The sequence below is a fragment of the Molothrus aeneus genome, chromosome 16, assembly GCF_037042795.1.
Source record: "Molothrus aeneus isolate 106 chromosome 16, BPBGC_Maene_1.0, whole genome shotgun sequence".
In the NCBI taxonomy this organism is placed as follows: Eukaryota; Metazoa; Chordata; class Aves; order Passeriformes; family Icteridae; genus Molothrus; species Molothrus aeneus.
In genome coordinates this window covers 14,317,135-14,343,513 of record NC_089661.1, presented here as the reverse complement: position 1 = coordinate 14,343,513, position 26,379 = coordinate 14,317,135, and the positions used below count along the sequence as shown (strand labels likewise).

General features: G+C 46.8%; 1 protein-coding gene across 2 annotated transcripts; it reads right to left on the bottom strand.

Annotated features, from left to right (window-relative positions):
* Positions 1 to 9,750: 9,750 nt before the first annotated feature.
* On the bottom strand, positions 9,751 to 24,961 carry PRPSAP2 (phosphoribosyl pyrophosphate synthetase associated protein 2). 2 transcript variants are annotated; one of them, XM_066560883.1, is made up of 12 exons: positions 24,852 to 24,961; positions 22,628 to 22,747; positions 22,044 to 22,194; positions 20,877 to 20,929; positions 20,690 to 20,756; positions 19,923 to 20,095; positions 18,885 to 19,000; positions 15,423 to 15,478; positions 13,016 to 13,164; positions 11,989 to 12,059; positions 10,926 to 11,072; positions 9,751 to 10,438 (listed from the first exon to the last, which is right to left on the bottom strand). In XM_066560883.1, exons 3-12 carry the CDS (start codon positions 22,160 to 22,162, stop codon positions 10,280 to 10,282), a joined length of 1,110 nt encoding a protein of 369 aa, XP_066416980.1. In that variant the 5' UTR covers positions 22,163 to 22,194; positions 22,628 to 22,747; positions 24,852 to 24,961; the 3' UTR covers positions 9,751 to 10,279. The 2 variants fall into 2 exon arrangements, with proteins under 2 accessions (XP_066416980.1, XP_066416981.1); XM_066560884.1 differs by lacking the exon at positions 22,628 to 22,747.
* Positions 24,962 to 26,379: the final 1,418 nt, after the last annotated feature.

Sequence of the window (26,379 nt, the reverse complement as noted above, 5' to 3'; positions counted from 1 at the left end):
GAATGAGGCCAGCAGGGGCAGGAAGAGGCAAGAAGAGCTGATCCACACCCTGGCCCCGAGCTGAGACGGGTTCCCACAGCCAAGAGAGCAGCTCTGATTTGACATCTCCCCACACACCCCCCTGCAGCAGGGCTGTCTTGCCCTGTCATGTGGGAGCATCTCTGGGGATTAGGAAGGTGCTGGGCAGGTTGTTTCCCATGTCACCCCTCCTTGCCCAGCTCGGCCCTGTGACCGTGTTCACAGGGCTCTGAGGATGAGGGGAGAGACGAGGATCTGACTCCATGTTTCAGAAGGCTTGATTTATTATTTTATGATATATATTATATTAAAACTATACTAAAAGAATAGAGGAAAGGATTTCATCAGAAGGCTGGCTAAGAATAGAAAAAGAAAGAATGATAACAAAGGTTTGTGGCTCAGACTCTCTGTCCGAGCCAGCTGGGCTGTGATTGGCCATTAATTAGAAACAACCACATGAGACCAACCCCAGATGCACCTGTTGCATTCCATAGCAGCAGATAACCATTGGTTACATTTTGTTCCTGAGGCCTCTCAGCTTCTCAGGAGAAAAAATCCCTAAGGAAAGGCTTTTCCATAAAAGATGTCTGTGACAGTGCCCTCCTCCTGCTCTGCTCCAGCACCTTCCCCATGGAGCTGGATCAGCATCAGGCCGTGGAGAGGGGCCCTGCAGGATCATGCAGGGGAAGAGCAGAGGTGTGAGCTGCCCAGGAGGGCTCCACCAGCCCAAAACCCAGGAGGGGAGCACAGATCCAGCTTCAGCACAGCACAAAAGCCCTTCCCCATCACCTGAGCCCACAGTGTTAGACACGAGCTCAGTTAAAGCAAACCAAACCAGACACAAGAGCACTTACACCATGATCCTGAGGATCCTAATTCAGGGCCTCTTCCATGGCATCTGGAGCAGGCTTTACACCACAGCCAAGCCAGGCATTCCCAAGGGAGGCAGTGTCTGTCCTCAGCTGCACTTGGTGTGTCTGGGAGAGCCCTTGTCAGCACCAGGAAGGAATTCAGCCCTGCAATGACCTCCTGAAGAGGAACCAACTCATGGGCAGCCACGCCACGACCTCCACCAGCGGCTCCTCAAATATTTCCCCACTGCAAATGCAACCCAACCACAGCTTGATACCCCTGAGCTGCCCTACAAGAGGGCAGCTGAAGCCCTCAGCCAGCACATGCTCCAGTGACAAGGCAGAAAAGCCCCAGCCAAGGGCTCTCAGCCCAACACAGCCTGAAGTGGGAACCCAAAAAAGGCTCAGCTTTGCTAGCACAGTGCCAGCCAAGCATCCTGGGTGTCTTCCAGAGCCCCTCACATCCCTCAGAGGGATCCATCACTTGCCACGTCAGCACCAGCCAGGAGTTTTTTCTCCCCCTTCCTGATTTTCTCCCCATTCTCCAGCAACCCTTCCCCACAGCCCAGCTGGAAGATTCAGGCCCTGGACAAGAGATTTCATCATTGCTTCTCCTGGATTTCTCAATGCTTAATCATTTTTGCAGTCGTCTGCAGATGAGTCGAAGCCTTTGCTATGAGGAAGCAGAGGAATCTCCTCCTCCCTTCCTGCTAATCCTGCAAGGGTGGGAAAAAATAAAAGCACATGTGACCGAGACATTAATAAGACATCCCAAATACAAAAACAAGCTAATTAAAACCAGGCATGACCTATTCATAAAATAAGTTCCTTTCAACCTCAAGAGGAGAGGAGAAGCCTTTGAAGTCAGGCTTCATAATCCAGAGAGATCCCTGCCTCCACCAGTGACCTCACCTGGAAACTTGTTCTTGCCCAAGTGTCACTAAAGCCTTCCCAATAAAAGCTGGCTTTGGAGACAGCTTGGGATGAACAATTGGTGAAGCCAGAAGCTTGGTAGAACGAGTTCCCCAGGGTACAGAGGAGTCTCCAGGGGCTCTGCCAAGGCTAGGAGGCCTCTGCATCTCCTCACACGTTCCCAGCTGGGTGGGAAACCATCTCCCAGCAGGGTTTTGGGCTGCCCTGCTGCACCCTGACAGGAAACGTGAGAGGTTGGGGTCCAGCAAAAGGAGATTTCCAGAAGAGGAGGCTCTGACATCCCCTCTGCCAGAAAGGAGAGCTGAGGGAGCAGCACTGATGCAGTGTCTCAGCTTGGGAGAACGTGGAGCAAAAACCCATCTGTAAACACAACATCTGCAGGGAGAGGGGGCAGGAAGAGCCCAGATAACCTTGGGCCTGAGGCAGCCCCAGCAAGGACCAAAGGAACCCCTCGGGACACAGCCCTGCCTAATTGCCCCGCGTTTCACACTCCCCTCCCACACTCGGGGCCACCACAGGGATGGGGACATCAGGGATGGGGACATGGGGCCAGTTTGGGAACGCCCGTGGTGTCTGCAGCCACTGATCCCAGCCCACTGCTGGAAGCAGCCATTGTCTGCAGGATTTGCTGTGAATGCAGCCAGATGCCAAGATAATCCCCTCATTAGCCTGGTTCCTCTTCTGCCGCATCCTGCCTGACTCAGAGATCACAGAAAGCTCAGCAGACCAAAGAAAGGGCAGCAAAGGGAAGGCTCAGGAAGGGCACTTTGGGAGTGTCCATGGAGCTCCAAACACGAGGCTGAGTGGAGAAGGGCCCAGAGAGCTGCAGAGGCTCCCGTTGGAGCAGGCGCTGCACAGGGGTCACCTGCAGGTTCCTCTGGGGCCAGGCAAGAGGGGACACCACAGCACCTCCTGAGCCAAGAAGGAGCTGGGAGGAAGCACATCCATCCCTTTGGGCACAGCCTTGGAGAGGCTGCAAAAAAATGGACCAAGCTTGGCAGGACATCACCTGGTGAGGGAAGAGGGGACTGGGGAATGCCTGGGAAGAGGCTGAAACCTCCAACTGCCAGTGATCTCTTCCTTCAAATTCAGACCAGCGAGAACAAACCATCCCAGCACAAATCCTGTCCCAGCTCCCTTTCCTTTCAAATGGCAGCAGGGATCTGTGAGAGCCCCACAGATCACAGAGCCAGGGAGCACAGACACACACGAGCTCCAGCACGGCCCCTGAGCCCCTCCTGGGTCTTTGCTGGGTGATTTGACACACAGGGGAGTGACTTTGAACAGTTTACTGGATTCCAGGACAAGCAGAGAGTAATCCAAGTGTCACTGTCCAAACTTGCAAGCTGAACTTGTGCTCCAAAAGATGATCTCAGGAATGGTGCTGTAGGATTTTTCAACTCCATATATGACTGGGATATAAAGAATATTAGGTAGCTATATGGAAGGATGCCTTCCAGCAGGACAGAGCATGGGTTTGTGGGGGAAATACAGGGCAAAGCTGCAGCACCAGAGCCACCAGTGCCACCTCTGCCACTCTGGAGGCCTTGGGGTTGTGGAAAGGGCTGCTGTGTCCCTGTCACTTTCCTGTTAAACCCAAAGCCTCCTGCCCAGGGTCAGAGAGCAGCTCAGGAGGGGAGGCAGGGCTCTCCTGGAGCTGGGGATTCCCAGCAGCAGCACTGGGCTCGGCCCCAGGCAGATCCAGCCTCTCCCTTTGCAGGAAGCACTGAGGGATGTGCACAGAGAGCCCGGGTTTGGGCTGCTCCATCCCCCACAGCCCTGGGAGGGACAGCCAGAGGGTCCCCCCACTGTCACAGACATCTTTTATGGAAAACCCTTTCCTTAGGATTGTTCCTCCTGAGAAGCTGAGAGGCCTCGGGAACAAAATGTAACCAATGGTTATCTGCTGCTGTGGAATGCAACAGGTGCATCTGGGGTTGGTCTCATGTGGTTGTTTCTAATTAATGGCCAATCATAGCCCAGCTGGCTCGGACAGAGAGTCTGAGCCACAAACCTTTGTTATCATTCTTTCCATTCTATTCTTAGTTTAGCTGGCCTTCTGATGAAATCCTTTCTTCTATTCTTTTAGTATAGTTTTAATATAATATATATCATAAAATAATAAATCAAGCCTTCTGAAACATGGAGTCAGACCCTCATCTCTTCCCTCATCCTCAGAGCCCTGTGAACACGGTCACACCCCACAGCTCAGCCCAGGCCCTGGGCTGCAGGAACGCCGTGCAGGGAGCCATGGCACACCCAGAGACACTGGGTGAACACAGGGACAGGCAATGAGCACCTCCTGCCTCGGCCTCTGCTCTGCAAAAGCTCTTTTCTTGCTGCCAGCCACCTGCAAAAGCACATTTCTTTCAGCCCCAGCAGAGCCCAGGTCAGATCCACCTGTTCCATCAGAGCAGGGCTGCTCCCTGAGGCAGGTTTTCTTTCTCTCCAGCTTTTCTGAGCTCTTTGCTCTTGATCTCTGTCTCGCTGTCTGCAGCCCCCCAGGGCTGTCTGTGCCAGGCTCTCTCCTGCTTGCCCTAGACCTGGTATCACAGGCTCTGGAGCTGTTTTACCTCGGATAAACTCTTCCCGTGATTACCAGAGGCTGCACACAGGGAGCTGTGAATGAGGTTAAAACGAGGGGAAAACATCCCTGTGGAAAAGTGCCTGATTTCCAGGCAGTCTACAGGATTGAATATCCTGGAGCTGCTGCAAGGCTTCATTTCCTCAGAAAACCCACCAGAGCCCCAAAGGAATTAATTCACTCCCAGTTCAGTCCCTGGCTGCCCCAGGTCCTTTGGGAATGCTGGAAGCATCCCTGCCAGATTGGAGACAAACCCAGGCAATGCAGCCCAAGCTCTGAGCACATTTCACTCACAACCTCTGCTACCAGGCAGGCTTGGGAGCCCTGACACACAGGCTCACATCCATCAGGGCCCCTGGGAAGGGCCATCACTGCTGGATCCATCTTTGAATTCATGGGATGGCACAGACAGCATCTGCACACAAATTCCCACTTTTTGTCCCACTGCTTCCTGGAGCATCCTATCCTGCAGCAGATGCTCTCCCCCAGTTTGGCTATACAAGGTCTGAACCCAAAAATAACTTTCTTACAGCTGGAAATAAGTCCTGGATTGGTCACAGAGTTGAAGGTGGGGCTAAAATCTCACTGAGATTTTGGTGAAGATGGAGAGCAGGAGCGCCAGACTGGAGAGGAACACCCAGACCCTCTCCCCTCCAAACCTGTGCTGGAGAGGCTCAGGAACTGTGACAATCTGCCAGGGGGGGAGAGCCATCACTGACTGCCCTGTGCAGGCCCCATCCTCCTGGGATGGTCCTGGCAGGGCAAGGGGACAGCAGGAACTCCCAGAGCAGAACTCAGGAGTCCCACGGGATTCCTTGGAATGGGGACCAAGGCCACACTCCCCACAACAGGGCAGCTGTAAATACCCCAGGTGAGATGTAGACAGGCACAAACACTCGGGCCAGTGCCAGAAGAGCATAAATTGCCTGCCAGCAAGGAGGAAAGAGACAGAAAACCATGGCTACTGCTGCAGCTCAACACTGACTGCAGTCCTAGACCTGTCTCTGCTCCTGATCCAGCCCTGGTTCATCCTCAAGGACACATTTACACCCACAAATGGTTTCAGATAGCCTTGATACCCTTTTGGGTATGGGGACATGGTGGAGACCCCCTGGCACCTCTGCCAGCAGGAACCTGCTGCCCTCAGCCCTTCAGCTCCTGATGGGACATTTCCCACCAACTCCTTGAGCACCACAAAACCAAATTTTTGGGTTTGTGGTTTTTTGGTTTTTTTTTTTTTTTCCCAGGACCCAAGGACTTTGGAGAAGCAGGGAATGGGTGACCTATTCAGCCACGTCCCTGTTAGGACCTGCACGGCTGGATTAGCAACTCGACTCCAAAATCTCCTTTTCCCTGAGCACCTGGAGGGAGCTGAACTGACTCCAACCTCACCGTAGGACACCGGAGAAAGCTGAGTTAGCAGGGCTGTGATAATTACCCCCTGCGCGGCTCCTCCCAAAGCTTTCGAGACTGTGAAATGGCCCATCTGCTGCGACAGAGCTCATTGTCTTAATCACACGACACACGGGTGACATTCCGCCCGGAGCCGGCGACAGCGACCGAGCCCTCGCTGCTGGCCAAGAGCGAGGCACCGATTGCAGGAGCAGGGGAGGAGCTCAGGTGCTCGCAGGTGCCCTGCCAGCTGAACCAGCTTTGGTGCTCCCCCAGGGGATAACTCAGGAAAAGGAGGTGGAAAAAATAAGGTCGAAAGTGGAGCAACAGGGCACAGATGTCCCCGTTGTTACTAAAAGTAAAAGAGCCCCCATGTGGGATGAGGGATGTGTGTGTATTTAGCAAGAAAATCCTTTAGCACATAAGATGAAGGTAGCTGAGTGTGATGCTCCCACAGCCCAGCTCATCTGGACATCCCTGCTGGGTTTGGGATTGACTTTCTTGTCTCCAGGAGGATGAGGAGGCACACGTGGCTGTGTTTGCCACAAACCCTGTGCAAGGAGAGGGACCAACAAACAGGTTGTCAAGATCAGATAGAAATAAGAGGGGAAAAAACCAAACTTGGGACAGCCATAGTTTGTTGGAGTCGCCAGGGGCATGCAGGAATGGTGGAAATGGATGTTTGGCTCCATGGATCCCTCCCCAATCTCAGAGCAGCCTGTGGGAAAACCCAACAAACTCCAGCATCCTCTGGAGAAGGGAAACACAGCTCCAAGAGCATCGATTCTGGCAGGAGGAGGTGGGCAGGGTGGGGGAAAGCGTGGGCAAACAGTGGAGAAAGCAGGGGGGGATTCAGTGGGGCTGATATCCCTGTGCCCAGCATGTCACAGAGAGCCACAGCTGTGTCTGTACTTACTGGCCACCAGGCCATGTCACTCCCAGCCACTGGTGGTGCTCCTGTTCACCCTGCAGGGAGGCTGGGAGGAGGAAAGATCAGCACAGAGCACCCTTTCCCTAAAACCCAGACGAGTCACTAGGGCCCAAGTCTGCCAGACAAGAAGCCAAGAGACAGGAGACTCGATAATTAATGGGAGCTCTGCAACTCGAGCTTAATTACACCAAACGGTGGCTGCACCCCAGGAACCTGGAGCCATGAATAGCAAAAGGAAGCACCTGGAGAGGGGGAAGCAGGGAGGATGTTCCTGCCCTAGTGCCATCCCCAGCAGACAGGTTGGCTAATAGGACACAGCTTTGGCCAGGATTTTTCTGCAAGGCAGAATAAATGCAACTGGAGAGTCTTTATCTGGGGCTGCTGTAGCTGATGGCTGTTGCTGTTATCAGGGCTGTTATCAGGGCATTTGGCTCAGCACCCTGTCATAGAGCAGGGGCAGAGCTGCTCACACCCGGCAGAGGCTGGGGGAGAGATGGTTAATTGCTTAATTCTGTGGTTAATTCCACCTTGCTCCCAGGCTATAGGAGCCTTTCCTAGGGGGTGAAAGGGGCAGAGGATTTATACAAACGGAGCAAGTCACAGAACCCCAGAATGGTTTGGACTGGAAGGGACCTTAAATCTCAGTTTGTTCCAAACCCCTTCCACTGTCTCAGGTTGCTCCAAGTCCTGTCCAACCTGGCTTTGGACAACCTCCAAGATCCAGGAGTAGTCTCAGATTCTCTGGGCACCCTGTGCCAGGGCCTCCCCACCCTCACAGGGAAGAATTTTTCCCAATATTCCATCTAACCCTGCCCTCTGTAGTGGGAAGCCATTCCCCCTTGTCCCGTCACTCCAAGCTCTTGACCAAAGCTCCTCTCCAGCTCTCCTGGAGCCCCTTCAGGCACTGGAAGGGGCTCTAGGGTGTCCCCACACCCCTCTCTTCTCCAGATGAACACCCCCAGCTCTCCCAGCCTGGCTCCACACAGCACAACACACAGAATACACAAGTGAAGATGACAAGAAAATAATAGAAGCTTTCAAATATTCCACGCAGAAAATATTCCAGCCCTGAAAAGAAAATCTATTCAATCAAGAAAGCAGAAAGGAACAAAAGGCTCTTACCCATATTTCCACACCAACATTTAAGGAAAAATAAACCACTACAACAACAAGGTCAGAATGCTGAGCTGATGTGAGGGGGTAACAGAGCCAGCAGTGGAATTTAACTCCATTCCTCTGCCTCCTTCTTCATCCTCAGCCTCACAGGGTGACTGAATCAGTAACTCATTAGCAGCCCAAGGGCATTTACCATTAAACAGCCCAGCAGGAGGAATTGTGCTTCCAAAGGTGCCTGGGTGGGCAGCCTGGCCCCCGCTGCTCCCCACCCTCTCCACTCCACCTGATTTCAGTGTCTCACAGATGGGCAGGGTTGAAAAATGTCTGAGTGATGCCTCACATGCTTCCCTCCCTTTCCACCACCCTATCAACAGCCAAAGGACAGCAGCCCAGCCTTGTGGGTGCAGTTTGTTCCCAAATTCCTGAGCCCTCATCAATATCATAATTGTATAACTGCACGAAACCAGGCAAAGTTGGGGTTTTCTGTGTTTTAAAGCAAAGTTCAAACAGGAGCTGGGTGAATGCCTGAGGTGGAGCCTGGCATGGCAGCAAGGGCTGACCAGGAGAGACCCCCACAGAAGAGATCACAGAATCATGGAATCATTTGGCCTGGAAAAGTCCTCTAAGATCATTGAGTCCAAGCATTATTCCACATCTACACTGTTTTTAAATCCCTGGTGATTCCACCACTGCTCTGGGCAGTCTGTGCCAACGCTTGACAACCCTTCCCATGAGATTTTTCCTAATATCCAACCTAACCTCTCCTGGTGCAACTTGAGATTGTTTCCTCTTGTTAACTGGGAGAAAAGACCAACCCTCACCTGCATCCTCCTGTCAGGGAGCTGTGGAGAGAGGAAGACAGCAATTCCTCTGAAAGGAGAGGAGACAGCATGAGACAGGCACAGGAAACCACCTCAGAATCCCTCATTTTGGGGTACTTAGCCATCAATTTGCTGCACTGGACACTCATCTGGCTCGTTGCCAAGTGGCAGCACACCTCCACAAGGTCTCACTAATAAAATAAACACGGTGCAGTTAATGTGCCCATCACTGAGTCAGGTCAGCATTCCTCCTCTCTTTGAAGGAGCCGCAGCAGCTCTGCACAGCCCTGAGAGGAACCGACCTTCCCCCTCAGTGCTCAGCTGGAATTTGACCTGCATTAACACATCCAAAGTACCCACACGTGTCAATAAATCAGCCTGGTGTATCCATTAACATTAAGGAAAGCACCTGGTTTTATCCTTTCAAGTCAATGAACCCTCCAAAGTCCTTGGAAGTTTGTCTCTAACATAGAAACGGTGTCAACAAAGGTTAATTTTCACTTCTGAACACGCCAAAAGCTTTACACTCATTTGTAGGACATGATGGAAAGATGAAACCAAACAGCCTCGAAATGCTCATCAATTCCACCACTGTTTTCTCTGCAGCAGGTGAGGAATTGGAGTCTCTGGGACTGGGAGCTGCTGCCTGGCAGCCAGCCGGCCATTCCACCCACACCTGCCCAAGGAGGGCTGGGAAAACAAACCTGGACAAGTTCAGCTCTGCTCTGTGGCGTAGATTTTAGCTCATCCACGCATTCAGGGCAGGCAAGAAACCTCAAAAAACACCCCCAGTTTACCTGTGATGAGCTGGTTTGGATTTTACCAGCTGGAACCTACATCCCCCACAATATCTCCAAGTCAAAGAGGCACAGAATGGTTTGGGTTGGGAGGGATCATCTCATTCCAAAACCTTGCCATGGCAGGGACACCTTCCACTACCCCAGGTGGCTCCAAGCCCCATCCAAACTGGCCTTGGACACTTCCAGGGATCCAGGGGCAGCCACAGCTTCTCTGGGAATCTGTGCCATGGTCTGAGCAAGTCCCTGTGGCTCCCTGACCATATTTAAGGACACACAGTTTAGAAAACAAAGGAGCAGCACATGAGCATTTTTAGAAAGCTCACACAAAACAAGTTTTTATTCTTTGTCGCAGAAAATAAATACAGGTGCATATTCCATATGCTTTTCTATAAAAGCACTCCTACAAAATCACTGGACTGCATACAACAGTACAACCTTTTTGGCTTTTAAAATGCAAATATGATACAGTCACTTCATTTTATTATCATTTAAAGCACTTGTAGCAAGCAGCTTTGGAAAAGGAATGCTTAATTTAGAAGCCAAATTCTTGCCTCAAGTTTTTTGTGGGATTTTTCCATCGTGTATAGTGCAGCTAACCTAAAAGCAACTAGAACAGTTTTTCTGTAAAACGTTTATTCCCACCAACCCCCCCAACTCCAAAAAACCCTGTAAAGGAAAAAAAAAATTGTCTTAAAAACTGTTCTACGTTGATACTTAAACCAAGAGAAAACAAGAAGTGGCTCAATGGAAATATTAAGGAAAGCACAACGCTTCACAGCTCGTTCTCTGTTCGCGTCCAGTTTGGCCCGGGTGTTTATTTAGAGGAAGAAGCTTTAATCATCCACTCCTATATTCCTGAAAAGGTAGGACATGGACTCCCCATTGTGGATCCTGCGAATGGCTTCTGACAGGATCATGCTGATATCCACAGTCTTGATTTTAGGGCACTGAAGTTTTTGTATTTCGTGTGGAATTGTGTTTGTAACAACCACCTACAGGAAGAAGAAATGGTCAGGAAGATGTAGCTCTTTTGTTTTCCACCTTTTATACTGGAAGGGTGAAAGGAGTTTTACAGATCTCGCCAAACCACCCTGGCTGACAAAACAACATTTTACATTACTGTCAGGGTCCCAGTGTCAGGAAGGGCCATGTGCTGCCACAGGTTCCATGTATCCATGGATACTAATGGCACTGGCCCTCCTTCCTTTCATTCATTCCTTCATTCCGCCACACAGATCCAGAGGAGGTACAGAAATACCCCACCCACTGAAGAGAAAGGTGTGCTGATACTGACAGTCCAGCACCTCACCACTGCCCACATTTCCCACTGCTCTGGTTTAAAGACATGTGGATGCTAATATTCCAGCACACAATTGCACAGTGAGAAAGCCTGAAGCAGGAAGCTCCCATCTAAATCCTTAATGCCAGCATATGTCAATAACCAATTCAGGAGAAAATGGCCCCAGAGCCCACACTCACCTCATCGATGGCAGACTCCTCGATCAGCCGGGGAGCATCTGAGGACAGCAGGCCATGGGTGGCCATGACAAAGATCTTGTAGGCCCCTCTCTCCTTGAGGGTCTCAGCTGCAGCCAGAAAGGTGTCAACGTCATCTATGATGTCATCCTGCCAAAATCCCAGAGTCACTGAGGGTTCACCACATCAGACAGACCAACACAGCACACCTGACCGACAGCACAGCTTGAACAGGTGTAACCAACCTCAAACTATCAGAAAATTGTTCTTTTCCTTGACAAACCCAGAGATACACTCTGCTCCAGAGAAAAGTGCATCAAGGAATCATAGAATGGCCTGGGTTGGAAGGGACCTTAAAGATCATCTCATTCCAAGCCCTGCCATGGGCAGGGACAGCTCCCATTAGAACTGGCTGGAATGCTTCCAGGGATGGGGCAGCCACAGCTGCCCTCATAGAGAAAAATTTCTCCCTTCTATCCAATCTGCCCTACTCTGCTGTAAGTCTGAAGCCATTCCCCCTTGTCCTGTCACTGCAGGCCCTTATAAATAATCTCTCTCCACCTTTCTTGCAGGCTCTGCTCAGGTACTGACAGCCACAATTAGGTCACCCCAGATCCTTCTCTTTTCCAGGCTAACAATCCCCGTTCTCTCAGCCTCTCCTCATAGCAGAGCTGCTCCATCCCTCTGATCATCTTGGTGGCCTCCTCCAGACCTGTTCCAGCAAGTGCACATCCATCACCTCAGCCTCACTGGCATTCCCAAACCCAGCAGTGGGAACAGGGGGATTCTCCCCTCCTCCTGTGGGGTGCAGGCAGCACCTGAAGCCCTTCAGGTAAGCACTGAACAGAATTCCACCTGCTCTGCTCATGGAAACAAGGTCCTGCTGTTTCCAGAATGGATCCCTTCAGAGCTCCCAGGCAGCTTTGTGAGGGTGCTCAGTGCTGCCCCATCCTATCAGAAGCCCACCAGCAGCCAAAGTTTAGTGGCTGACACAGAACAGCTACTTGATTTCTGCAACTTTGACATGTTTGATAGAATTGATGAGAACTGAGGGCATCTCACTTACCACAATGATAGCTATTCTTCCTCCTACATCTCCAACAACTGTGATGGGTGGTTTTTCCTTGGGAATCAGCACTGATTAATGGCAGATGTTTTCAGAGGGGTAGAAAGAAGAAAGAAAAGAAGAAGTTTATATAATTTATTTGAACTATGGAAATGTCTGATGGGTCACCACTATTAGAGACATGAAGCAGCAACTATTTCAACACCACTACTGAATGAAAACCAGCAGGATTCTAACAGATAAATATTTTTTAAACTTAATTAAAATATTAACTATATTCATTTATACCTGAATTCTTTACCAATTCAATTAACTCTTAATTTCAGCACAGAAACAGAGTGGCTTACAGACACAACCAGTTCAGTCACCCATTGACACCCATGCTGGGTTTATGCCCTGCAGTTCTGGTGGTGCAGCTGTGGGTCACATCCACACTCAAGCAACAAGGAATCTATAGTATTTGCAGGGAACCCCCAATGAGAGGGAGAGAAATGCTGTATTTGATTTTATTAGAAGGCCAATTAATTATTTTATTATACTATTTTATTCTATATTATATTACATTATATCTAAACTGAATCTGCTAAGCACTTAACTTTGCACATAACTGCACAGAACTTGTGACTGTCAGCCAACAGTCCCAACAACACACACACACACACACACACACACACACTCTTGGCCCTGATAGGCCAAGGAAATAAAACACCATCACTTTGGGTAAACAATTTCTATATTGCATTCTACTTTTGCACAAACACAGGCACAGCAAATGATAAGAATTATTTTTCCTTTCTCTGAGGTTCAGAGAATATGAAACCCAGAAATATTCCTGGGAAGAATAGTGCCTTGCTTTTCTCTGTGAGGAGAAATGTGGTGACAGGAACCATCTTCTCCCCACTATGAAAGATGATTTTTTTTTTCCCCTCTGTGAAGAACCACTCCTTTTAGCCAATCCACCCGTGCCATACCCAATCCCTAAACCCACAAAAGCACCAGGTAACACCTTCCCCCCACACTTACTTACTGGGGATCTCCAGGCTGGGGTGGATGGCAGCCACGTATTTGGCTGTGGGAGGGGAGTGCCGCCCGTCCACCATGTCCGACTCGGCGTCCTGAGCTTCCCCGTGGATCACCGCGATCCCCAACCGCAAGCGCTCGGCAAACGACTGGGCCCTGCAGGGAAAGGGTTAAAAATACCAGGGAAAGGTTACATTTCAAATAACCCACCTGTGTACAACCCTAACTTGTTTTTCATTTTATTGCTAATGTTTCAGAGGGAAGTCAAACAATCTTAAAATTTTAGGAGAATTCATAGAGAAATCGGTTGCCCCTCAGGATCTTTTTTTATCAGGTTTGTAAAAGTCAGAGTAAGGGCCCATATGGGCCTTAAAGCAACAGGATGAATGCTGCAAGTCCCAAAATGCTGACTGCTCCCTTCTGCTTTGCCCAAGAGCCAAAATAACACTTCCCAGCCTTCAGGGATCCCATGCTTTAGCAGGACACATCCAACAGTAACCAAGAACAGCCCTGATGTCTGGATTGTCTGCATTTAATAGGGAAAAAAATACTCCTTTAAAAAGAGAAAATAAGTGTTCACCTATTTATTTAGTAGTAAATAAAGCCAATATCCCTGACCTGCTGACACATAACCTGAGATACCCTATGGAAAAGGGGATCCAGATGATCATTCTGCCTGACAAACCACACTTGGGAGTTGAACAGCTTGGATTTTTTTAATTAGCTGACATGAAGTTCCTTCACACTCCAGTATTTCTTCAACTAAAATGAGAAATTTCTGTAAAGAAGTGTAAGGTTAGTTGGGGGAGTGGGAAAAGCAGAGAGTCAGGAAAATAGGATTTTGCATCCCAGATACTGGAAGCAGCAAATACCAATTAGCACATCCATGCCACCTTACCTTGCACACCCAAGGTTTGGGATCCTGCCTAAGCACCCATCCAAGTCTCCTGTGGTCCAAGCAAGCCCAGCAAATCCAGAGTGATTCACTCTGCTCTAACATCAGCACCTCAGAGCAGTGCCTGAATCACCTGCTCTGTCCTTAAGCCTTACTTCACTATCCAAACAATACAAAGTCCAGACAATAATTTGCCCATCGTGATACTCAGCTAATTAAAAATGAAGACTCTTCCACCCTGTGGTTATCATACAGTTGCAATATTTTTGCAAGTAGTTAATTACAGGTAATTATTATTACAAACAATAACAGTTATGACTTAGCAGGAATAATCATATCAATAAAACTCTATTAATTACCTTAAAATGCAGTATTAAACTGAATAAAGTTCAGAGTAACAGCCAAATGATTTATTAATTTCCCAGTGAGCTCAGAAACCACAGAGACATTCTGAACTTCAACACACAAGGGTTCTTTTTCACAAGCAGGCATTCATCAAATGTCTTTTCCTAGATTGTTTTCAGCCTGGATTAAGCTGAACCATCCAATTATCCCTCTCCCAATGCAATGTAACTCTTCACATACTGTCCTTAAATACTCATAGGAGCATGTGAAGAAGCTAAACAATACATCCTGGGATCCTCTCCTGCACAAATCACTGCATGATGTGCAACTCATCTGTCTATTTGCTGGCATTGACAATTACTGGATAAGCATTAAAATGCTGCAACAAACCCTTGCCTCCACCCAAGAGGCAACACTGACACCGTGGAAAATGGAAAAGAAACAAATGTAAAGTTACCTGGCCAAAACAAAAGAAATCACAAAAAGTACTGCTGGAGAAAAAAGATGACAAAAGGTGGTTTGTTACAGAAAATAGGGAAAACACAGAGTATCAGAATTCATTGGCATGGAAGTCCAAATATCTTTTCAACAAACTCTTGGTTTGTCACCACAGCAAATACAGCCTCTCTTAAACCATCATCCAGCTCTTGCAGCAGCTGCTGACAGCGCTGTAATTCCACAGGTTAGGAACAGTCAACTAAAAAGCTTCATGGATTAAGAACAGTCATTCAACCACCAGAGACTTGACAATCACAATCATCTCAAACAGCAAACCCAGATTCACCATCTGTGTTCAGGATCTGATCAGCCATGTTCTTGGTTATGCCCACATTAATAAACTCATCTGGATTAATGGCATTACACTTCCAGCCACTCTTCCTCATTTACAGCAGATTTATAATGTAAATGCACACAAATATAACATGATTAAAAATCTTAATCATAAGCACTGCACTGATTTACCACATCCTTTTGTTTTGTTTTTTTTTTTACTCTCCTTAGATTTATTAGGATTACAGCAATGATGTAAAAACTACACAGCTGACAGAGGAGAATAGGGAGGGGTGTGAAGGCTTCATCTTCTAATTATGGAATATTTGTCCTTTACTTGATCCTAAGAACAAAATCCCGACAGAGATTTGCTGCTCTAAGGCAGAGAGCAGATCTTACCCACCTCTTTGCAGATGCAGGAGATTTGGCCACAATTACAGCATTCCTGTAGTCTGGTATCTGTAGTAAATAACAGATAGCAATGTCCACTTCATATCTTTAGACAAATTTAAACTCAGTAAGAATCAGAGAACTTTATTTTGCCAGAATTTTAAGCATTGAACATTTTACCTAAGAAAGCAACCTCAAGAATCCATGGTACATGATCAGGCTTGGCAGCTCAGTAAAAACACATATAGAAAATTCAGGTATTAACTTCAAACTGTACCTTTCATAAACTCCATTTTACAGTACAGATGACAGAAAAATAACCGCTTTAGGACATCAGCATTACACCCACAAGTGTTAAAAGAAACAGGAAACCATCAAAATTCAAGTTTCCTGTTCAACCTAAATTGTCTTTCATGACTAAAAACCAGCATTTTACAACTTCCTATTGTCTTATAGAGTACCCCAAGAAACATCACATGGCTACATCACATCACATCACATCACATCACATCTCATCACACTGATTCTCTCTCTGGACCATGGGAAGGGATAAAACTTCCACAGGCCTGCACTGATGCTGGAGGCTCAGTCTCACAGCACTGCAAACTCTCACCAGGGGATGCTGCTGAAATGCTGACAGCACCAGAGGGATGAGCCCAGCAGTCTGGGTTTCCCTCTGCTGTCTGACAGCCTCCACAAGCACAGTCTGCTCCTCACTTTGCTGCCCCTGCCCCATCTCATATGGTTTTTCACTCCAGACTCCTGATCCCCATTTTAGTCCCCATCTCTCCAAAGTTTCTTATCCTCATCTCCATTTTCCCTGCAAACAGTGACTCCACATCGGATTCATTGGTTTGTAACTTCCCAAGCATTCCACATGCACACTTCCAGCTCTCTTTTCCAACAGCAACTCCAAGTGCACTTCCTCTGGTATCCCATTTTACCCCACTCCCTGCAAACTCAGCCTTTTCCTTCCCTGTGCTGCCCTGGGATGATCCATCTCTACGGAGAGCAGCTTAGAGAGCCTGTCTGTCCTTCTAGCCAAAAACCACAGTCCTGAGCCAAGCAAAGTCCTCCAGAGCAGGTCCAGTCCTCAGCATCCCAGTGTAAGGGATGGAAGACTCTTCACTAAATACCTGCAAACTGATCTGTTAGGGATGGAATTCAGAGATTTGTGGGGATGACACCCTGTCATGCAGTTCACTGCTTTGTCAGATACCAAACACCCATTCCAGAGCACAGAAATACTTGGGGTTTCTGCCAACACAGGCAAAGTAAGTTCTTCCACAATCTGACCCACAATATACAAACTGCACTGGCTGATTATTGCCAAAAGCTCCACCTGAAGTAGGCATGGGAAAGAAATAATAAGTTCTGAATTTGGGCAAGGATTCAACCAACAGAAAGTAAGATTTTTTTTGAGGACGTCAGGCAACATTAATAATCCACAATGTTGGTAACTCCACCTATAAACTGGGAATTCAGCATGTTCTGTCCCTGACAAACACTGAGTTATACAAGAGGCTACAAAGATTAACATGATGGAAGGTATGGACAAGGCAGGGCCTGTCACTCAACATAATAAAGGCTTTGATCTAGTTCAGACACCATTGCCTCATTTTTCCTCTGCCAAATTAACAAATTTGTTCTCAGCTCTTCAAAAATGAAGTCAGAAATGTCATCCCAAAGACTCTGAGGTGTCAACATGTCCATGTAACAAAGGGCTGTGTCACTCTGGGATTAACACCTGCTAAAAGCAGAGAGAAGCCACCAAGTATCCAACATTTGCCAAGCACACCAAACTAAACACCCAACTATTTTATATCACAGGAATTTCACTGATTGCACTGTCTTCATCCCAGAACAGCAAGTGATTCCCTTCACATCTAGGCATAAATTTCCAACAGGAAACAACTACAAGCCCTCATTCTCCTAACTTTCAGTGAGATGTTTTTTAAGTGACTTTCATTCCTATCAAGCTGGACTCCATTTCATGCTCCTCAGTACATCCCATCACGAGCCCCAGAGCTTTCAAAGCTCTGGCAATCCCAGTGCAGGATACCCAGCAAGTTGTGGCCACCAGGAACTGGAGGTGAATACTAAATTCCCCCTGAGCAGCAATGGTTCAAAGTTTCAAGCACAGGTAAAAGATCTGGCTGGTGAAGGTACAGAGCCCACGTGATCAGATCCATGCAGTTCACTCTGCTTTTAGAAAATCCCCTCATGGATGAGCAGAGGGATGAAGAACTGAAAGTATCTTTTAAAACTTTTCTACAATACTTCAGATCTCTACAAATGGTCACTACTTTTTAGATTGCACAGCAGTGTCAGACTCAAAGCTGCAAAAATTCTGTGTAAACCACTGAAAGCTCAGGAATCAAAATGTGCTTCAAGACCAAATCAGGATCATGATCTTGTTATTGACCATAAACCACAGTTTCAAGCAACACATAAAGGCAAAACTTGTCTTGTGTCTGTGTGTTTGGTTTTCCACTTTTGTTCTTTTTTTTTTTTAAGTTAGGAAGTGCTTACAATGTGCAATACTTCTTTCCTGGAACAGCAGGTGAATGACTGTGGCAAAGCCTGGAGTTTTGTTCTGCCATCCTCTTTGACTCTATTACCAAATGAAACTATAATGAGGAACTCAAATAGATTTTAATACTGTCATAACAAAATCATGTTGGTTTGGGTTTCTTTAAGGGGGTGGGGTGGGGTGTGTTTTGTTTTTTAAATTGAGGCATTCCTAGCTTTATAAAAAGAAATAGCTTGGATTCAGAAGCAAGAGTGAGCTAAACCCTTTCTCTCATCAGGAAGAAAGCATTTGCTTTATTCCAAATTACCATTAGTCAGAGGCTTAACGTGCATCTTATACCTACAATTATCATTTGCACATTTTGTACAGGCCAATCTACCAGTAGCACTTCTCAAAACCCTTATAAAAAGAAGATGGAGAAAGGGAGGCACAGAACATCCCAAGTTAAGCTCCTCAAGTCAAGGCACGCAGTCTGAACTAACAGTGAGCGAGATTTCCACCCACCAGCCTGACTTTCAGAGCACCACCAACAGCCTCTCTCATAGTTTACAACTTCCAAAGTGTTTCTTATTATGTGATTTAAATTGATGCCAACACAAGCAGCCCTTCCTATAAATGTCAAGGAAACTGGAAATAGAAAAGGAAGAGGACACTGAGAACAAGAAAATGCTAATTTTTGTCAGTGTTAGGGGAATACATCTAAGAGAAAAACCAGCACTGCTGCATGAGTAAGAAAACATCAGCTCTTCAAGAAAGCAAAAGTTAAATGTGGGGAAGAGAAGAACCAACAGTTCCCAACATCACTCCCTGCCCCAACACGACCCTTCTCCCCTAAAAATTCAGTTTGAAGAGTTAATCTTTTCAGAGGGATTTGTTTCAGATGGCCTGAGACACGACAGAAAAGAATGAAAAAACCCAACTGTAATAACAGGCCTTCCTCACCTCTTCTTGGATGTACTGGAGTAAAAATGGAGATGCTCTCAAATTATCAACTGGAATATTGAAGAACCCCTGAATTTCCTTCTGATGTAGATCCATGGTAATAAGATGAGTTAGTCCTTTAAAATAAAATAGTGAGACAAACAGAGAAGCACATTAAGAAGAGAGAACAGACACTTTCTTTTTCTAAGTTTCATTGCAGCTTGTTCAGAAAATCTCTAAGCTGCCTGAGAACACTGAGTGAAAATACACAATAAATTAATTTTAGTCCCTCTTAAGCACACTGGCATTAATGTGTTTTGAAGCTTCCAGAGTGACTTTTAAAAAAGAACCTCAGAACACTGCACATAACTGACTCTGCAGTGCCACACTGAGGCAGGCAAGATCCTTCTCCACTGGACACAGGACAAAATGGAAGCATTGATTTGTCCTGTGCCACACAGCAAGATCCTGGCACGCTCATTAGTTCTGAACTCCTGAAAAATGGGCCAAGCTCCTAATCAAAAACCACTTCTCCCAAAATAACAGCCCAGATCCCACAGTTTGTTATAACTGCCTGCTTTTTCCCAGGGATGGGAGTGAAAGGAAAGAAGTAGAAAATGTGTTGAAGGCTGTGAAAATGAATAATCTCATTCTCCCACATGGTCTCAGATGTAAAGGACAAAGTGCATTCATCCAACAAGTAAAAAACAAGATAGAAATGACAAGGCACAACTGTTCCAGACTGCAGGAAAGGCAAAGGATGGTTTTATGAGAGGTGGATACCACAGCCCAAAGCAGCCCAGCACAGCAGACTCATTTTGCCAGCTCAGTACAACTCGAGGTAAAATGGTTGTATCAAATTTGGGTTTTTTATGAACTCATAATTTAGAAACATGTCTAATTACATTCTCCTTTTTACTACGTAGGTTTTAAACACATGAAAAGCTTGGCAGTTATTTTTAAACAGGGTCCAAACTTGTGTACAGATCTCTCTAAACCTGGAAGCTGACAGCAGGAGCCCCCCTTGCTGTGATTATTTAAGGACAGCCACATTCTCACCAGCTTTGCACATCATCGAGGCCAGCAATTTGGAGACAATGGAGCCCCTTTTCCTCATCTTGCACTGTTTGCTGTAGGGGAAGTAAGGAACGACTCCAATAATGCTTTTGGCACAGGAGGTTTTACATGCATACACCATGATCAGGAGCTCCATGATCGTGGTATTCACATCCCTGCAACGAGAAACATCTGCTCCTGTAGCTGCTGCATCAAAATCCTGAATTCACCACAGGATTCCCACCCAGCAGACATAGAGAGGGCATATTTTTAGTAAACTGGTCATCAGCTAAGAACTACATTTCTGCTGCCATTAAAAAAAAAAAAAAAGTCTTAGCATTTGTAAAGTTCTTTTCACATAAAATTAAAGAATTTCTGAATCACAGGACACATTGCCCAGGAAACATTCCTCCTACATCTTAACTTTGTGATGGTGCTAGAGACAGGGAGCTGAGAAGAATTTAAAAGAGATTGACATAAGCAAAAGAATACACTTAGGGAAGGAATGCAGAGACCAGGGGGAAGGTTTTATTGCTATAGTCACTAAAAATTAAAATTGCAGAAGCTACCTTATGCCAAAGCTGCCTTTGTGTACATATAAAAAACCCAACAAAACCAATACCCAAAACTCTCCACAAGCCTCTACCTAGTTAATATAAGCTTATTATACTGCATCACAAACAAAAAAGGTGATTAAAAATGAAAACAGAAGCATTGCTATGGACAGCCCAGATCAAATGCCAGCACAGGGCCTTTAAACAGTTACTCACTTGGAAACTGTTTGGATGATAAATACATCCTTTCCTCTCACAGACTCCTGAATCTGCACTCGTGTTTCTGCCAAGAAGAGAAAGATGTAATATTTGCAAGAGCAAATCTCTTGTTAGAGTCTAAGAAAAGGGGAACCAGTACATTCAAATCAGGTTGCATTTCCAGTTTTGTTAATTAAATGCTCACCTCTGTTTGGCTCTTGATAAACCTGAACCTTCCCCATCTCAACTCCCAAGCGCCTGCAGGAACAGAAATAAGAAGAAGTGAATAAGGGGAGAGGAAGGGCAAATCCAATGTAAATCCCATATAAGGCAAGAGTCACTGAAAAGTCTGCATTCTGTGGGAGAAAACCAAGGAAAGAAAATCCCAAACCATAAAACCAGGAATTACAGTGAACACCTCTTTAAAAAGCACCAACAATTTCCAAAAGCTGCACTGCAGACTATGCTAAACTTATTTTCCAGCCAAGCTCAGAACAAGCAGCAGGAAAAAAAATGCTGCTGTAAAAATGTAACATTTTGTAATTTTTAATATATTTCTTGCCCTATATATATATATATGCACACACACATGTGGCAATATACATGTGCACAACACTTAAAAATACTGCTTTTAAATCACTCTTATCTATAGAAAAAATTCAATGCAGAGTGAAGAGGAAAGAGTAGCAAGCACTATTTTATGGATAATGGAAGGATAATATCTGCTGTATTTATTCCTTGTCAGCATTAGCTACACCCCATCACTACAAAGAGACCAGAGTATGCTCTGCACTCAGGCCCAAATTCTTTCTACACATAACCCGAGTTCCTCTGCACTCCCCTTTCCCCTCCTAGCACACCTAACTTTGGGTAAATAAGCCTCTGGAAGAAATCAATCTTGTCTAATATTCCCAGTAATGTTAGGCATCCTAATTAGCACAGTAAAAATGTACTTAAGTCCTAAAAGTTCTGCTACAGATCTGCATGGATTGAAGCTGAAGAAATGTTCCCATCCAAAATATACAGAGAGCAGGAGGGATTTAGCTGTCCTGCCTAAAAATACCCCACTACAAGGAGTGAAAACTTCTGCCATGATGATTTATCACTATGCAAACATTAATTATCCCACGTGTTCCCTATGAAATGCTGCAGCCAGTCACAGCCTGCCACGGAACAATTCAAACACAAATTACTCTCTCTGTTATTGAGCTGTTGAAATATCCTCTCCTATAGAGCAAACTCCATATTCTTGCAAATCATAGCAGTTTTCCCTTGTAACTTTCCTTAAATAGGAGGAAAAGAAGTGTCCAGTAAAACAAATCCCATCAGAATACCCCAAAAGATGGGAAGATTCCCTGCAGATTTTACTCACTCAGCAATCCTCTTGGACAGCTCCATGCATGAGGAATTGGAATTAGCTGAGAACAGCACCAGCCCACCCTTGGTGATATTCATGATGGCCCCAATTTCAGTGGATGGCACACAAAACATCAACCCTAAGTTCTTTTGCCGCTTCTGAAAGACTGCAAGAGATCAAAAGTCATTTAAATCCATGTTAAAAAACAAAACAAAACAAGACAGACAGACAGACATTTGCTCTGTTTAGAAAGTGCAGTCTCCCAGAACCCTGGATATTCCAGCATCCTTAAAATCTGTTATCCCCACTTTCACAGCTGCCATAGAGCTCTCCAAAGATCCCCCAAGACAACGTTCTTGCACCATTTTTTTGTCCTTTTTAACTGTTTTCCTCAGGCTATCATCCAGTAACACTGATACTTTTTTTCCATCGCCTTGTCCAGTTCATTTTCCAGAACTGAGCAACGTTTATTGACTTTGCCAAAATCACAAAGACAGTCTGGGGTGGAATTGAGCTAAAAAGAGCTCCTGGGCCCTGGCTAGAAGAGTTTATTTCCAAAGCTGAATCTCTTCCCAGTACTTTTGCAGTTATAAACTTACAAATAAGGATGAAAGGTAAGGAAGAATTCAATAAAGCTGGCAGCTGTAAATAATGACCTCTTGCACAGCAAATCCACTTGCTGAAGCAGCTGTTGTCATGCTTTGACAGCAATATTTCTCCTGTGAAAACAGGAGAAAAATAACAGGAGGAAATCAGTATAATTTGGTTTTTATTTCAAATAAAGGCACAAACCACTAATCTCACCAAGGACTTGATGGGATTCCATGTTTTTATTATTCTTTGTAAATCACATTTTCGTGGTTACTTCTACTATAAAATTTTAGTCAAATAAAAAGAAAAGAAAAAAGATCCCATTGACCAGCAGCCCTGGATAGAGGGAGGCAGCATTCATCTAAAAATCCTGCTGCACTTCACCTCTGCTGCATAAATAATCCAATCCTTCATCATCCATTTCAGCATTATGTAGGAGACTGGAAATATTAAATATGAGCGGCATGATTTAAACCAAAATAAACAGAAGTTACAGCTAAATCAGTAAGTTCTTTCCTGGTAAACATCTCCCTGCTGAGAAACAGAATTATCTCATTGTCACACCTAATTGGTTAGAAAAAGCTGATGATGTATCAACTATTAAGTACTCCAAAACAACAACAAAGAACTTTGTATTTACAGGAACAGCTGGCTAGGTCCGTAATGAAACTCGTTCACACCTTCTTCACAACCAGACAATCTGGCTCAGTTTAACTCTGTCACAGGAACCCGATTCACTCTTGTGAAGAGCCAAAGTCAAGTCAGGAACTTCCTAACAACAAATCTGCTGGTGCCAAGGCTGAGCTGTGCTCAGCTGCCATGAATGAAAACCTGCCCATCATCAGAACTGTGCACAGAGCGACAGCTTCGGCGCCCAGCACGTCTGAATGTTTCACTGCACTAAAAGCAGAGGGGCCCCCAAAGCAAGACCTGTATCCCTCTCAAATTAAACATCTAAAAAAACCCCCATTTCTTAGCTGGTGTTTCTCTGCTCTGCTGCTCATTCACTCTCTGCAACTCCCAGCTGTCAACTAATGGCCATCACCCATCAAATATTCATGATGGTGTTCAAGATCCATCTCAGCTCCACCAGAGGGAAGAACCTGAAATGCTTTTAGGTATAACAGCACCTGAGAGCACCCTGCTTGTGTGCCTGGATGGGAAGAGAGTGGAGGCAACCTTCTGTGTTACTAAAAGCATTCACAGAGCGTTCAGAAGGGGGATTTTTATCCAGTTGTGTGTCTTCTTTGTTCCATAGATTAGGGAAATGGGGAGCTGATTAAGAGATCTGAAAAGATGAGTTGTTGGTTCCCAACTATTGCTGAGGGTACACTTTACACCACAATATACCGATTTACAAGCAACAGTGAACATTACTCTTCATTTTATTATAGGTCAAGGACTTTCTTGTGGATGTACTTCAACAGCTACAAGTGGGCTATGGTGTGTGTGGGCAGGGAAGTTGCATTTCAAGAGCAATATGGATATATCAACCTTCAAACAGGTGTTGGGATGAAAGCAAGCTCACAAAACTTTATTAGATGTGCAAAGGCATGACTCCACAGGGGTACATGGGACAATAACCCTCTGGTTTGAGGTGGGCCAACCTTCCACGGTTGAACACAAGCACAGAACAGGCTGCAGCACAAACACCTGCCTTTCCTTTTGGGCTGCACACGATTACACAGACACATCATGATGAGCACAACAATTACTGGGCACACATGGCTTTATGCCTCCATCAACTGAGCATGTCCACACAGAAAGCAACAGAGGCAGGAATAACTGGACGGGATAAGGAATGGAGCCCATGGGATGGAGGGAATCTGCACCCTCTCCCCAATCTCCCCACAGGGAATTTTCCCGTCCCTCCACACTCACCGATCCCCGTGGGCTAAGAGACCCTTCCAGCCCACACCTCCCTGCAGTGCTTCGGGTGCTCCAGGTGGGTCACACAGGCCCCGTGTCCCCGGTGGATCCCATCCCTCCGCCCCAGAGCGGCCCGGGCACGCCGCAGCCCCAGCCGCTGCCCCTCACCTGTGGGACCTGCGGGCAGCCCGAACGACCCCGAGAAGGGGCAGCCCAGGAGAGGGGCTCCATCCCCTGAGGGAAGGGCGACCTAGCCCATTCCTCAGCGTCGGAACCCCGTGTGGGGAAGGGGGATGTCCTGCCCTCACACAGCCGGCTGAACTGGGCTGAGCGGGCGGGAGCGCCCCTCGCTGAATGCCTTACCTGCCGGCTCCGGCCCCCCGGCCCCGGGAGAAGGCGGCCCGGCCGGAGGGGAAGGAGGGGGAGAGGCAGAGGCGGCGGCGGAGCTCAACCCCTCCGGTGCTCCGCGGGCAAGATGGCGGCGGGGCGTGAGGGAGGGAGCGCGGGCGGGCGGGGCGGGCCCGAGGCGACGCCCCCCCCCTTCCCCCTCCGCGCTGAGGGGAGCGGGCGCCATCTTCCCCCTCAGCCCGCCGTGCTCGGTGGCATCGGGACGGGGTCTCAGAGTTTTAGGATTTTAGAATCGTCAGTGTTGGAAAAGACCTTCAGGATCATCCAGTCCGACCGTCAACGCAGCAGTACCACGAAACCATATCACCCACCGCCAGATGCGGGTGCCTCTTCCAACACCTCGAGGTGTGGTGATTCCACCACCTCCCTGGGTACCGATGCCAATGCCTGGCCACACCGACAATGAAAAGAATTTTTCTGATATCTAATCTGAATCTCCCATGTGTCATCTTGAGGCCATTTTCAAGACCAGCCCCCCTCCTCACTACAACATCCTTTCAGGGAGTTAGAGACCATGATAAGGGCCCTGAGCGTCCTCCATAGTAAACAAACCCAGCTCAGCCATCCCTTATAAAATACATTTTTCTAGATCCATCATGAGCCTTGTTGACCTTTGCAATAAAAAGGGAAGCTGAGGGGACTGGGATGATGGAGGGACACCAACACCACAATTCAGCTGCCCCCCACCAAAATTTAACCCCGGTGCAAAATCCATGTGGAATAACGCAGTGATGTCCATAAGGTGCCATAATTTTCCCACATCTGCATCCCCACCAGAGAGGGATGGAAGGGCGACTCCATCCCCACTGAGCTACCATCTGGCCTTTGCCATCAGCAGTGTTTATGGAAAAAGAGGCATTTCTACAAAGTAAATTAAGAACAGAAACTATCTAGTGGCCTCTCAGTTCCTTGTCAAAAGCACACATGATTTATCCAGAGTCCTCTCAGGACTCTCCTTGCCACATGCATCAGTTGAACTGCACAAAGATTCTTCTGACATCCAAAATGAGGCTCTTATTTCAGTCACTCTCCTTAAAAAGAAAAAAAGCTTTATCCCAAGACACCCATGACAAAACTGCTTTGAGGAAGTTGCAGTCATCCCACTCAGACACACATCCCTCCTTTAAATACAAAACCCAAACACCATGTTTTTTCCCCAGACTGCGCAGTTAGAACCTGTTTTAAATTACTCTTCTCAGTACGCCCAAGTTGAGCAGCATTTTGTGGATCAGAATTTTAGCATTCAGCATAAAGCTACAAATCAGGTACTTGCCACTGCAGCTTTTCTCACAAAAAGCAATTAAATTTGCTTATTCCTGGACTGCAGGGTGCACTGGAGCAAGGCTGATCATCCCAGCAGATATTTCTGCCCACGCTGGCCTTAATATAAAAAGAGGAGGAAAAGCCACAGGCAAGCTCACCAAACATGACTGTGAAGAGACAACATTAAATTCATAGTTTGAAACCCTGTTTCTGCCACTAC

Excerpts from the sequence above, each read along its gene's own strand:
- PRPSAP2 (XM_066560883.1), bottom strand. The coding sequence starts at position 22,162 with ATGTTTTGTGTGCCATCCACTGAAATTGGGGCCATCATGAATATCACC. Across the intron at positions 20,096-20,689 it reads ATCATCCAAACAGTTTCCAA|GGATGTGAATACCACGATCA; the intron begins GTGAGTAACTGT and ends TTCTCGTTGCAG. Across the intron at positions 10,439-10,925 it reads AGGAGTCTGCCATCGATGAG|GTGGTTGTTACAAACACAAT; the intron begins GTGAGTGTGGGC and ends TTCTTCCTGTAG.